This window comes from Pongo abelii, chromosome 20 (assembly GCF_028885655.2).
Source record: "Pongo abelii isolate AG06213 chromosome 20, NHGRI_mPonAbe1-v2.0_pri, whole genome shotgun sequence".
Classification (NCBI taxonomy): domain Eukaryota; kingdom Metazoa; phylum Chordata; class Mammalia; order Primates; family Hominidae; genus Pongo; species Pongo abelii.
The window spans coordinates 51336546-51351238 of NC_072005.2; the positions used below are offsets into that span (position 1 = coordinate 51336546).

General features: G+C 52.0%; 1 protein-coding gene across 3 annotated transcripts in view; it reads left to right on the top strand.

Moving 5' to 3' along the window:
• Nucleotides 1-14023, top strand: part of MARK4 (microtubule affinity regulating kinase 4) — a 52977-nt gene extending 38954 nt beyond the window's left edge. For 2 of the 3 annotated variants that reach the window (XM_024237634.3, XM_054540696.2), the window contains 4 exons: nt 4392-4495; nt 8007-8285; nt 10183-10227; nt 12749-14023. In XM_024237634.3, coding sequence (XP_024093402.3) covers nt 4392-4495; nt 8007-8285; nt 10183-10227; nt 12749-13085 — 765 coding nt within the window. In that variant the 3' untranslated portion in view covers nt 13086-14023. Of the gene's footprint in view, nt 1-4391; nt 4496-8006; nt 8286-8447; nt 8528-10182; nt 10228-12748 lie in introns of all 3 variants that reach the window. The other variant, XM_054540695.2, reaches the window with a different exon arrangement.
• Nucleotides 14024-14693: the final 670 nt, after the last annotated feature.

Genomic DNA, 14693 nt, shown 5'->3' on the forward strand with positions numbered 1-14693 from the left:
ATACGTTCTTGAGAACATTCATCTTTTTAACTTCTTCTTAGTGCTCTTGGTGCCCCTGGGTACTTCCAGTTTATTTTGGTTCTAAAACCCAAGGCAAACCAAGGTCTCGCTGCACGGCTGTTTGCGGGGTAGGGGCGTTTCTGCGGAGGTCCTGACCATCAGGAGGCACCCAGCCGTGGTGGCTGGTGGTGTCTGGCTGTTACCAGCGTTCACCAGCCTTGACCGGCTTTGACCGATTGTGACTGACCTTCACTGGCAGTGCCTGCCAGGGCCCCACTGAAGCTTTGACCACAAGTGTCCACCTGTTACCAGTGGCAGCCAGCTGTGGCCAGCATTAACCAGCCTTTACTGGCAGTGTCCAGCCATGACCAGTATTAACCAGCAGCAACTGGCTGTGACCGGCTTTGACCAGCCTTGACTGGCCGTGACTACCCTTGGCCAACGGTATCTGGCTCTGACCAGTGGTATCTGGCCATTACCACTTATGACCAGCTTTAACCGTCCCTGACTGTTGGTGTCTGGCCATGACCAGCCTTAACTGGCTGTGACAGGCTTTGACCAGCAGTGTCTGGCCATGACCAGCAGTAGCCAGCAGCAACTGGCAGTGACCAGCTGTGTTTGGTTTGGCCAGCTGTGACCCTGCCACCACCTGTGAGGACTGCTAGTCCAGGTTCAGGGCCCTGGACTCCAGGGCTGTGCAGAGCCCGGGGTCAGTACAGGGAGGGGAGTGGAATGTTGTGAGGGAATCCCGTGGGGATGGGACAGGAGACAGTGCACCTGAGGACAGCTCACTGGCCACCTTACACCAGAAGGGCCTTGGGGAAACAGATCTTGAAGGCATCAGCTCAACTTCATGCAGGTGGCACAGGAGGGAGGTAGGGATGCTTGTGTGTCCTGAGTATTCCGGATAAGTACAAATTCACGCCCCTTGGCTCTTCCCCAACCCTGAGACCTGGAGCTCCACATGGCAGCCTCTGAGGCCCATGTGTCAGAGAATGATCCACAACCCAGAGAATGGGTGGGAGTGGCAGGGCCAGAGAAGGAGAGGATGAGGTGGGAGTGTGATTAAAGAAAAAAGAAAACAAAATTGTAGGAAGGACTAGAGGAGCGGACAAATGGGCGGGATTTGTAGGAACAACAGTCACAACCACACCACAGAACTGACCCACCAAGGGAGCTGCTCCTTCTGAGGCTGCCCCAGCACTGGTGAATTCAAGAGTGCATTGTTAGGTTGGGCATGGTGGCTCATGCCTGTAAGCCCAACACTTTGGGAGGCCGAGGCGGTGAATCACTTGAGGTCAAGAGTTCAAGACCAACCTGGCCAACATATGGCAAAATCCCATCTATACTAAAAATACAAAAATTAGGGCTGGGCGTGGTGGCTTACGCCTGTAATCCCAGCACTTTGGGAGGCCGAGGCGGGGGGATCACGAGGTCAGGAGATCGAGACCATCCTGGCTAACACAGTGAAACCCCATCTCTACTAAAAATACAAAAAATTAGCCGGCCATAGTGGCAGGCACCTGTAGTCCCAGCTACTCAGGAGGCTGAGGCAGGAGAATGGCGTGAACCCGGGAGGCGGAGCTTGCAGCGAGCCGAGATTGAGCCACTGCACTCCAGCCTGGGCGACAGAGCCAGACTCTGTCTCAAAAAAAAAAAAAAAAAAAAAAAAAAAACAAAAATTAGCCTGGCGTGGTGGTGCCTGCCTGTAATCTCAGCTACTTGGGAGGCTGAGGCAGGAGAACTGCATGAACCTAGGAGGCGGAGGTTGCGGTGAGCTGAGATTGCCCTACTGCACTCCAGCCTGGGTGACAGGGTGGGACTCTGTCTCTAAATAAATAAATAAATAAATAACCACATTGTCATGGCTGTAACCCAAGACTCAAAAACCTCATCCTCCATCAAAAGAGCTTCTTGATGCCCAGAGGGCTGGACAACAGGTACTGGGGCCCTGCTGAAGCAAAGACCTTCATCTCATAGCCTTGCCTGTGTGAGCTGAAGTCAAAGCAGGCAGGAGAGCAGCTGCTGCCCCATTTCCACCTTCCAAATCTTCATGAATGCAAAGATTGGCAGAACGCAACTTATATGCAGAACCGGAGCTGCAAAGGATTCTGGGAAATGTAGGACTTGGCTTTTCTGCATCTGAGTTCCCAAGAACAGCATAGTACGAAAATATTCTCAACATAGGAACAGGAGAGTGGAGGCAGCTGGACACGGTGGCACACACATGTAGTCCCAGCTACTTGGGAGGCTGAGGTGGGAGGATTGCTTGAGGCCAGGAGTTCGAGACCAGCCTGGGCAACATGGTGAGATCCTATCTCTTAAAAAAGAGAAAAAGGGTGGAGCAGTTTGAGAAAGTGGCCGGGACTCTGAAGCCACATAGAGTTTGAATTACATTAATGAGCCATGTGACCTTGGGCAAGTAACTTCACCTCTCTGATCTTCAATATCTCACTATGTGAAATGGGCTCATTAAAGAACCTGGGTCATTGTGAGGATCTTGTAAGATCTCATACGTGAAGTACTTCACATACTGGCACAGTAAGCACTCAGTGAATGAGAGCTATTGTTATTGCTAAACGAAACCCACACCTTAAGAAGGTAAAAAAGGAAAAGCAAATAAACCTCAAAGAAAGTAGAAGGGATTGGAAGTGGTGGCTCATGCCTGTAATCCCAGCACTTCGGGAGGCTGAGGCAGGAGGATTGCTTGAGCCCAGGAGTTCAAGACCAGCCCAGACAACATAGACCCTGTCTCTGCCAAAAATAAAAATTAGCTAAGTGTTGTGGCACATGCCTGAGGTTCTAGCTACTTGGGAGGCTGAGGTGAAAGGATCCACTTGAGGCCAGGAGGTCAAGGCTGCAGTGAGCCATGATCACACCACTGCACTCCAGCCTAGGCATCAGAACAAGACCCCATCTCAAAAAAAGTAGAAGGAAGGAGGCATTAAAGAGAATAAATCAGTGAAGGAGAAGGAAGAGGTACAATAAAGCAACAAAACCTAAAGTTGGTTTTTTGAAAAGATTAATAAAATCAGTCTGGGCGTGGTGGCTCATGCCTGTAATCCCAGCACTTTGGGAGGCTGAGGCAGGTGGATCACTTGAGGTCAGGAGTTTGAGACCAGCCTGGCCAGCATGGTGAAACCCCGTCTCTACCAAAAATACAAAAAATTAGCTGGGCGTGGTGGTCCACGCCTGTAATCCCAGCTACTTGGGAGACTAAGGCAGGTTCACTTGAACCTGGGAGGTGGAGGTTGCAGTGAGCCGAGAGCATGCCATTGCACTCCAGCCTGGGCAAAAAGAGTGAAACTCTGTCCAAAAAAATAAAAAAATAAAAAAAATCCAATGGACCCCTGGTAAAAATCAATTAAGGAAAAAAGACAGCAAACATGAATCACCAGTATCCAAAATGAAAAGGGGAACTTTGTTCTAACATTAAAAGATAGTAAGATGATATTAGGAACTACTTTATGCCAATTTAACAGCTTAGATGAAATGGACACATTACTTTAAAAACACACTATCAAAACTGACACAAGAAGAAATAGAAAACCTGAACAGTCTTACATTCTTGTTAAAGAAATTGAATTCGTAACTGAAAACCTTCCCTATAAAGAAAATTTCTGGCTCGGATGACTCCCACCAGTGGAATTCTTCCAAACACTTAAAGAAGAAATAACACTAACCTTAGACAAACTTCCAGAGAATAGAAAAAGAGGGCTCTCTTCCTAACATGTTTATGAGGCAGCCTAATCCTGATATTCCCCGTGTTCCCAGAGCTCACAGCCCAGTATGGGATGGGGACATATATGAGAACAGACATTGACAGCACAGTGATTGAAGCTGCAGTGGGGAGCCCAGGGGCCTGTGGGAGCCCAACAGAGGAGGCACGTGACTCAGCCTGGGGCCGGGGGTGGTGGTAGATTATGAACTGACACCTGAAAGATAAGTAGGAGTGAGTCAGGGGAAAAGGTAGGAGTAATGTTCTAACAGGTGAGACAGCCAGTGCCCAGGCTAGGCACAGTGACAGAATGTGGCATGAATAAGTACATTAGCAAACGTTTGGTGTGGCTGGGCTGGACCTCGAGAAGGTGGGCATTGCTGAGAGAAGAGCAGTGGACAAGGATGCCCCCTGGAAACCTTTCCTGCCTTGTTTTCCCTCAGTGTCCCCCTCTTCTCCAGTCTCCAGGGGTCTCCCTTGACTCAGCCTCGGTGGCTGGGATTACTCATGAACCTTTCACATCTTTGGGACCTTTCACCATCTCCTACTCACCCTGGGTTCCCACACGAGCCCCTGACTTATTCATCGATGGGGAGGGCAGAGAAGGGAAGAGGGAGAAGCTCAGGGGCATGTCTTCACCCCCTCACTCCCTTCCTGGCCGTGTCTCCTGCAGAACAACCTCCCTCCCAGCATGATGACCCGCAGAAACACCTACGTTTGCACAGAACGCCCGGGGACTGAGCGCCCATCACTGTTGCCAAATGGGAAAGAAAACAGGTATGGAGGGGGCAGCAACAGGGTGAGGGGTGGGAAGTAGGGGGTGGGTGAACAGGACCTCCCTTGATCTGAGATGATAGGCATTGGAAGCTGGTGCCATGGGGACCAGAGAGTGAGTGTATCTGCCCTGCCCTTGGCAGAATCGACCCATGTACCCCCCTGAAAATCCTCCCCACTTAATTAATTAGTCTTCAGCACAAGGAAAGCAGTTGGCCCTGTTCTCCGCCTACAAGCCTTGAGAACCTGAATTGATTTTTTGAATGATCCATTTTTAGAACTCGAGAGAAGCCCCAGAATGTCACAGCTTCAGCATCATCTGGTTGGCTGGTTTTCCAGCTTGTTGGCCTGAGTCTGTGAGGTCTCTTCCAGCTGGCAAGGGAGAGAAACCAGTTCAGACTGGCTGGAGCAGAGAGAGGGAAGGGATTGGTTCACATCACAGGTCAAGGCCAGCTAGAATGGGGCCGGCTCCAGGATGAGGACACTGCGCCCACCAGGACTGTAGGGCAGGTTGATGGCCAACACCAGGACACACTCTGGGATGCACCTGATTAGTGGGTGCAGGTGTTCCCACTGGGTGTGGGCAGGGGAATGGGGTAGTTAACAGTCATAATTCTGGCTGGGCACGGTGGCTCACGCCTGTAATCCCAGCACTTTGGGAGGCTGAGGCGGGTGGATCACGAAGTCAGGAGTTCGAGACCATCCTGGCTAACGTGGTGAAACCCCGTCTCTACTAAAAATACCAAAAAAAAAATTAGCTGGGCGCAGTGGCGGGCACCTGTAGTCCCAGCTACTCGGGAGGCAGAGGCAGGAGAATGGCGTGAGCCTGGGAGGTGGAGCTTGCAGTGAGCTGAGATCACGCCACTGCACTCCAGCCTGGGCAACCGAGTGAGACTCCATCTCAATAAAAAAAAAAGTCACAATTCTGTGAATACTCAGTTCTGAGTTCGAATCTTACCTCTTTGCTCACACTGCTAGCAGAATGACTGGGTAAATCTCTGAGCCTCTGTTTCTTCCTTGGTAAAATGGGCTTGATGCTGGCTGGGCTTGGTGGCTCACACCTGTAATCCCAGCACTTTTTGAGGCCGAAGTGGGCAGATCACCTGAGGTCAGGAGTTCGAGACCAGCCTGGCCAACATGGTGAAACCCTGTCTCTACTAAAAATACGAAAATTAGCCAGGAATGGTGTCATGTGCATGTAATCCCAGCTACTCAGAAGGCTGAATGAGGCAGGAGAATCGCTTGAACCTGGGAGGCAGAGGTTGCAGTGAGCTGGGATTGCGCCACTGCACTCCAGCCTGGGCCGCACAGCGAGACTCTGTCTCAAAAAAAGCCCGGGTGTGGTGGCTCACGCCTGTAATCCCAGCATTTTGGGAGGCCGAGATGGGCGTATTATGAGGTCAGGAGATCAAGACCATCCTGGCTAACGTGGTGAAACCCCATCTCTACTAAAAATACAAAAAATTAGCCAGGCGTGGTGGTGGGTGCCAGTAGTCCCAGCTACTCAGGAGGCTGAGGCAGGAGAATGGCATGAACCTGGGAGGCGGAGGTTGCAGTGAGCCTAGACTGTGCCACTGCACTCCAGTCTGGGCGACAGAGCGAGAATCCATCTCAAAAAAAAAAAATAATAATAATAGGGCTGATGCTGTCTACTTCCAGGCCCCATTATAGAGATCCAGTAGAGATCAGGTGTGTCCTGTACCTGGCACTGGGTCTGTTGCTTAGGAGGCCTTCATTCAGTGACTGAGAGTGCTTTTTTTTGGTGGTTATCAAATAATAATAGTGAACATTCATGAAGCAGCAGCTACATGCCAGGCTTCTATGTCTATTGCCTGGCTCAGTGTCCCAAACAACTCTGTGAGGTAGATCCTAATATCTCCATTTTACAGCTGAGGACATAAGGCACAGAGAGGTTAAGTAACTTGTCTAAGGCCACACAACTGGTAAGTCAAGAAGCAGATTCCAGACTGACTCCAGAATCTATTTGTAATCACTGTAATACACGGCCTTCCAGTTCTGCTCAAGAGACAGTGGAACAGTTAAATTACAGACTCAGACAAAAAAAAATCAAAAATTAAAAAAAAATTTAAAAACAAACAAAAAAAAGTATAGATTCAGCTGCTGTAACAAAAACAAAGAGATCCCAGGGTAGAGTAATTTAAATAAAAAGGAGGTTTAGTCCGGAGGGTCCTCCAAGGACCCAGGTAAGTTCTTCCAGCCCCAACATGAGTTTCCAGCTCTGGGACAGAGGCCGCTGCACCAGCTGCCATCATTTCCCAATCAGCAAGAAGTGGGGAAAGAGTAGGGGACAAGCAACAACTCTTTGTAAAGGCGTCACCCAGAGATGGTACAGAGCATTTCTGCTTATATCCCATTGGCCAGAGCATGGTCACATGACCATTCCCTAGCTGCAAGAGAGTCTGGGAAATGTAGTCTCTGGCTGGGTGGCCATGCGCAGTGCTCATACTCTTAGGGGTTTGGTTACCAAGAGCGAAACAGGGAGGATGGATTCTAAGGGAGAAGGAACAGCCTCTGCCACAATCAGGATTCTTCTCTGAGATCCAGGCTGGGCCTGGAGTCCCTGGGAGGATAGAAATTGGAGGTCTGGGCTGGGTGTGGTGGCTCACAACTGGAATCCCAGCACTTTGGGAGGCCAAGGCCAGTGGATCACCTGAGGTCAGGAGTTTGAGACCAGCCTGGCCAAAGTGGTGAAACCCCATCTCTACTGAAAATACATAAATTACCCAGGCGTGGTGCTGCTTGCCTATAGTCCCAGCTACTCAGGAGCCTGAGGCAGGAGAATCACTTGAACCCAGGAGGCAGAGGTTGCGGTAGCCAAGATCGCCCCATGGCCCTTCAGCCTGGGTGACAGAGTGAGACTCTGTCTCAAAAAAAAAAAAAAAAAATTAGCCAGGCATGGTGGCACACGCTTGTAATCCCAGCTACTCAGGAGGGTGAGGCAGGAGAATTGAACTCAGGAGGTGGAGGTCTGGCCCCCTGTTGTCGACTAGGAGGGTCCGAGGGGCTGGAGGAGGGTCCTGGGACAGTGGAACCCCCAATGCCCAAATTATCATAGTGAATACAGGTATCCTTGACCTTTACATCTATCCCTTTCCTGATTTTAGATGATGAGAGTTCAGATAGCAAAGTGTTTGCCAAGTTGATTTGGTTCCTGAGGTTTCGGCAAATAGCAAGGAAGTCACCCAAAAATGTCTGTGCGTCTATTCAGTTGCTGCGTTTGGAGAGAGGAGAGTTGTGATAGGAGATGACTTGGAAGGGGTAGAGTTTGAAGAAGGGACAGTTTGAAGGAGGGGTAATAGAAGAGGAGAGAGTCAATAAAACAATGGTAGGGTTGTACAGTGCACAGCCTGCACAACTGTACGTTGCAGCCCTGTCTCTGAGTTCCAGGCTGGTTGCAGTCCCTGGTCTCAGGACAGGAATGTGAAGAATCAAAGGGACTGGGGCCCTGGCCTGCCTCAGTCCCCCACCCTGACTTGTCTGTCTCTGCCCACAGCTCAGGCACCCCACGGGTGCCCCCTGCCTCCCCCTCCAGTCACAGCCTGGCACCCCCATCAGGGGAGCGGAGCCGCCTGGCACGCGGTTCCACCATCCGCAGCACCTTCCACGGTGGCCAGGTCCGGGACCGGCGGGCAGGGGGTGGGGGTGGTGGGGGTGTGCAGAATGGGCCCCCTGCCTCTCCCACACTGGCCCATGAGGCTGCACCCCTGCCTGCCGGGCGGCCCCGCCCCACCACCAACCTCTTCACCAAGCTGACCTCCAAACTGACCCGAAGGTGAGCTCCGCGGGGATGGCAGGGGTAGGGCGGGGCGGGGGGCTGATGGGACCTAACCTGTCTTCTACTCTGCTCTGTCTCCTGTACCCCAACATTTCCTCCTCCTCCTCCTCCTCCTTTCCTCCTCCCCTGTCACCCCTCACCTCCCTCCTCACACTGCAGGGTTACCCTCGATCCCTCTAAACGGCAGAACTCTAACCGCTGTGTTTCGGGCGCCTCTCTGCCCCAGGGATCCAAGATCAGTAAGTCCCGTCCATGCCGTGTTCACGCTGGCTCTGCCTCCCTGTCTGCATGTCTGACCTGTGTGTGCGGGCATTGGGGAGGGGGCTCTGTGGATGTGTGTGGGGTACAGGGTCTGTACGTGGGGTCTGGTTGTTCATTTACTCACAGAAGCACAGCCTCTGGAGCCAGACTCGGGGGTTCAAGTGGCAGCTCTGCCAAGTGACCTTGAGCAAGTCACTCAAGGTCTCTGGGCCTCGCTTTCCTCTTCTGTAAAATGGGTATAGTAATAACAGTACCTGTCTCCTAGGGTTATTGTGAGGACTAAATGAAGTGATGTATGGACTGAGCTTAGAACATTGCCTTGGAAAGTGCTTTACATGTATATTAGTTATTAATTGCTATTATTCATTGAGTCCCTACTGTGTGCCTGGCACTGTCCTAAGCCCTGTAGTAGAGGGTGAGCAAAATGTACAAAACTCCTGCCCTGGCAGACCCAACATTCTACTAAGGGATCTAGACAAAAAACAAAGAAATAAGTAAAATATACTTATTATATAGACTGTTAGGTAGTGCAAAGTAACTAAGAAGAAAAATAGAATAGGAGCCACATTTGGTGGCTCATGCCTGTAATCACAGCACTTTGTATCGTAGTGCAAAGTAACTAAGAAGAAAAATAGAATAGGAGCCACATTTGGTGGCTCATGCCTGTAATCACAGTACTTTGGGAGGCTGAGGCGGGTGGATCACTTGAGCCCAGGAGTCCAAGACCAGCCTGGACAACGTAGCAAGATCCTATCTCCACAAAAAAGTAAATAAATTGGCCGGGCATGGTGACTGCACCTGTATTCCCATGGACTTGGGAGGCTGAGGCAGGAGGATCACTTGAACCCAGGAGGTCAAGGCTGCTGTGAGCTGTGATCATCAGTCTTGGCAACAAAGGGAGACCCTGTCTCTTAAAAAAAAAAAAAAAAAGAACAGGGAGGGGAATAAGGGGTGTGGGGAAGGGATGGGGTGCGGCATTAAATGGGCAGGCCTCTGGATGAGGTGGCTCAGGCCAGTAATCCCAGCACTTTGGACAGATCACTTGAGTCCAGGAGTTTGAGACCAGCCTGGGCAATGTGGCAAAGCCCCATCTCTACAAAAAAAAAAAAAAAACAGATGTGGCATGCGCCTGTAGTCCCAGCTACTTCAGGGGCCAAGGCAGGAAGATTGCTTGAGCCCGGGAGGTTGAGGCTGCAGCGAGCTGAGATCACACCACTCCTGCATGACAGAGACTCTGTCTCAAAAAAAAAAAAAAGGGCAGGCCTCACGAAGGAGGTGTTGTTTGAGCAAAGCATGAATGTATATGTGAGTGAGTGAGTGTGTATGTGTGTGTGCAGGCGTGCGTGTGTCTCTCTCTCTGGCCACTTCTCTATATAAGGGTGTGTCTCTGCCCACTCCTCTCCCTTTCATCTTCCACATTCTTCAGTATCTTTCCTGTGACCTGCACTAACCATTTCAGAATGAGCCCCGTTATGGGGATGGACAGGGAGATCAAATCCTGACTCCGGGCCCACGCCAGCCTGGAGGGACTGGGGTTGAGGCAGGGGCTGCTTGGAGTCCCAGAGGCAGTGGGTTGGGGGAGGTGGGTTCCCTATGTCCAGATTAGACACTCTGTCCCCCTCCCCTCCCCTAGGGTCGCAGACGAACCTGAGAGAATCGGGGGACCTGAGGTCACAAGGTGAGTGCTTGGGCCTACCCCTGACTGCCACTTCCCCTCTCCTGCCTCAGCACTTCCCGACACTTACCCCAGGGCATTAGATGGGGCCCCAGTCTCATCCTGCAAGGCCAACTTCCTGAAATGCCCTATGGCCCCTGCCTTCTCTGCCAGCTCCTCTCATTCCCACCCCATCCCAAGCACCTTCCCTTGACCATCTTAAACTTCAGCCTACAGCTGGGCGCCATGGCTCACGCCTGTAATCCCAGCACTTTGGGAGTCCAAGGCAGGCGGATCACCTGAGGTTGGGAGTTCGAGACCAGCCTAAGATGGAGAAACCCCGTCTTTACTAAAAATACAAAAATTAGCCGGGCGTAGTGGCGCATGCCTGTAATCCCAACTACTCGGGAGGCTGAGGCAAGAGAATCGCTTGAACCCGGGAGGCAGATGTTGCGGTGAGCTGGGATCGTGCCATCGCACTCCAGCCTGGGTAGCAAGAGTGAAACTCCGTCTTAAAAAAAACAAAACAAAACCTCATCCCATCTACAACTCAACTCCTCTTCTGGTCAATGCCCCACCTCCTTTTGCCTCTCATCCAATCATGGTACAATGTTTGCCGGCAGCTCAGGGCCAGCAGGAGGCAAACATCTGTACAGACCCAGATCATGAAGATTTTAGGCTTTGAGGGCCAGGCACCCTGTGTCACGCCTGTTCAGTTGTGCCATTGTAGTGCAAAAGCAGTCATATTCAACACAAAACAAATGGGTATGGCAGTGTTCCAATGAAACCTTATATACAAAAGCAGACAGCACTGGAGTTTGCCAAGCCCTGGTTTAGTCTGAGTTCCCAGGTTAGAGACCCAAGTGGAAACCGGAGCCTTCCCAGGAGCTGCAACAAACTCGCAGGGCTGACTCTCATTGGCTGGGACTAGGTCACATGCTCATTCCTAAACCAATGCCTGCAGCCAGAGAGGAGAAGTACTCTGGTTGGTCAGACCTGGTCATGTGGTCACCCTTGACCCAAGCATAGTGGCCGGGAAATAGAATGCTCTCATTGGCAGACCTGAGTCATGTGCTCACCCAAGCTGAGGGGCGGCCCCACCAGAACAAGGGAGGCTAGCCCTGGGATGCTCATCTAGAGCAGCGCTCGTACTTCAGGCGGGACATTTCTTTGTTGTGCAGGGCCCTCTTGCGCATTAGAGAATGTTTATCATCCCTGACCTACCCCATCCCCCCCCAACCTAGTCAGTGCCAGTAGTGCTCCCATCCTAAGACATGTGACAATCAAAAAGCCCTCAGAGGCCGAGCACAGTGGCTTATGCCTGTAATTCCAACAACTCAGGAGGCCAAGGCAGGAGGATCACTTGAGCCCAGGAGATCGAGGCTGCAGTGAGCTGTGATTGCACCACTGCATTGCAAGACCCTGTCTCAAAAAAACTAAAAAGTGGCCGGGCACTGTGGCTCGCGCCTGTAATCCCAGCACTTTGGGAGGCCAAGGCGGGTGGATCACCTGAGACCGGGAGTTTAAGACCTGCCTGGCCAACATGGTGAGACTCCGTCTCTACTAAAAATACAAAAATTAGCTGGCCGTGGTGCCTGTTCTCCCAGCTACTTGGGAAGCTGAGGCAGGAGAATTGCTTGAACCCGGGAAGCAGAGGTTGCAGTGAGCCAAGATTGTGTCATTGCCCTCCAGCCTGGGCGACAAGAGCGAAACTCTGTCTCAAAAAAAAAAAAAAAAAAGGCCGGGCGCGGTGGCTCACACCTGTAATCCCAGCACTTTGGGAGGCTGAGGCGGGCAGATCACGAGGTCAGGAGATCGAGACCATCCTGGCTGACACAGTGAAACCCCGTCTCTACTAAAAATACAAAAATTAGCTGGGCCCAGGCGTGGTGGCGTGTGCCTGTAATCCCAACTACTCAGGAGGCTACGGCAGGAGAATCTCTTCAACCCAGGAGGCGGAGGTTGTGGTGAGCCAAGATCGTTCCATTGCACTCCAGCCTGGGTAACAAGAGCAAAACTCCGTCTCAAAAAAAAAAAAAAAGAAAGAAAAGAAAAGAAAAAGAAATTTCTCATTCAAACATTCAAACTATGTGGCCAAGCCAGGCTGGTAAGGCCACTCTGATCTATGCGGTCATTCAGGTCCCCAGGTTCTGGCATCCCGATTCCCTGGAGCCCTTGTCATCTTCACAGCTGAGGCTGGCCTGTGCCACTGCTCCTGGGAGTCCAGCTCCTGGGAGATGTGGGACAGGAGAGCCTGGCACATGCAGGTTCTTTGAAGGAACTGATGTGGATGGCACACCTCACTTCTGCTCATGTCCCAGAATTTAGAGACAAGGTCACACCTGGTTGCAAGGGAGGCTGGAAAGTGTGGTCTCTAGCTGGGCAGCTCTGTGTCCAGTTGAAACTGTCGCTGGGGTAACAGGGGAAGATGTTTTTTGAAGGGATGGCTAGGAATCTGTCCCAAATTGGGAAGAGTTGTCCCTTCAGCCCTCCACCACATTCCTCTTCGCTCCCATCTCTGACCCCTGGTATCTTCTCGCCTCAGTTGCCATCTACCTTGGGATCAAACGGAAACCGCCCCCCGGCTGCTCCGATTCCCCTGGAGTGTGAAGCTGACCAGCTCGCGCCCTCCCGAGGCCCTGATGGCAGCTCTGCGCCAGGCCACAGCAGCCGCCCGCTGCCGCTGCCGCCAGCCACAGCCGTTCCTGCTGGCCTGCCTGCACGGGGGTGCGGGCGGGCCCGAGCCCCTGTCCCACTTCGAAGTGGAGGTCTGCCAGCTGCCCCGGCCAGGCTTGCGGGGAGTTCTCTTCCGCCGTGTGGCGGGCACCGCCCTGGCCTTCCGCACCCTCGTCACCCGCATCTCCAACGACCTCGAGCTCTGAGCCACCACGGTCCCAGGGCCCTTCCTCTTCCTCTCCCTTGTCCCCTTCACTTCTACAGGAGGGGAAGGGGCCAGGGAGGGATTCTCCCTTTATCATCACCTCAGTTTCCCTGAATTATATTTGGGGGCAAAGATTGTCCCCTCTGTGTTCTCTGGGGCCGCTCAGCACAGAAGAAGGATGAGGGGGCTCAGCGGGGGGAGCTGGCACCTTCCTGGAGCCTCCAGCCAGTCCTGTCCTCCCCCGCCCTACCAAGGGGGCACCTGAGGAGACTTTGGGGACACGGCAGGGGCAGGGAGGGAAACTGAGGAAATCTTCCCAGGGGCAGGGAGAGCTGCTGAGCCTAAAGACTGGAGAATCTGGGGGACTGGGAGTGGGGGTCAGAGAGGCAGATTCCTTCCCCTCCCCTCCCCTCACGCTCAAACCCCCCGTTCCTGCCCCAGGCTGGCGCGGGGCACTTTGTACAAATCCTTGTAAATACCCCACACCCTCCCCTCTGCAAAGGTCTCTTGAGGAGCTGCCACTGTCACCTACGGTTTTTAAGTTATTACACCCCGACCCTCCTCCTGTCAGCCCCCTCACCTGCAGCCTGTTGCCCAATAAATTTAGGAGAGTCCCCCCTCCCCAATGCTGACCCTAGGATTTTCCTTCTCTGCCCTCACCTGCAAATGAGTTAAAGAAGAGGCGTGGGAATCCAGGCAGTGGTTTTTCCTTTCGGAGCCTCGGTTTTCTCATCTGCAGAATGGGAGCGGTGGGGGTGGGAAGGTAAGGATGGTCGTGGAAGAAGGCAGGATGGAACTCGGCCTCATCCCCGAGGCCCCAGTTCCTGTATCAGGCCCCCCATTCATCCACTCACACTCCCAGCCACCATGTTACACTGGACTCTAAGCCACTTCTTACTCCAGTAGTAAATTTATTCAATAAACAATCATTGACCCGTGCCTACTCCATGCCAGGCCCAATGCTGGACACAGAGACATGAAGCCCTGTCTGTGGGAGACAGGGATTCTGACACAGACACTGGACAAACCATTGTCTTGGGGAGCCCAGAAGAGAAAGTGGGCAGCGTGGAGTCATTGGGGAAGATGCTCTGGAGGAATTAATGCTGGAGTGGGATGTTGAAGGATGGGTAGGAGTTGGCTGGGCATTGAGTTTGCCCTGGGCAAAAGCTCAGAAGTGGGAGTATGTGGTATATCTTCAGAGAACTGGGTAATTTCAGTGTGGCTGCTGTGTTGGGCACGGATGGAGAATTAGCAAGAGAAATGCTGTATTAGGACTCATAATCCATCTACGCTGCTTAAGCAAAAAGGTATTTGTTGGCTTATGTTACTTAATAGTCCAGGGGCACCTGGTTTCAGGTAGATTTGATCCAGGCATCAGGCCATTGCATCTGTTTTTTTCAGTGTAAGTTGAATTCTAGTAGTTTTTATCAAGTAAGTGCTCCTTTCCTGATGGCACAGATGACTTCAGCAGTTAGAAGTTTCTATCCCTCCAGCTTTCTGCAGCAGAAAGATCCTCATTGTCAGTTTCCCAGCAAAAGTCCCAGGGCAGACTCTCATTGGCCCAAATGGGCCATGTGATTTTCTCTAAACCAATCACTGTGACTCTAGA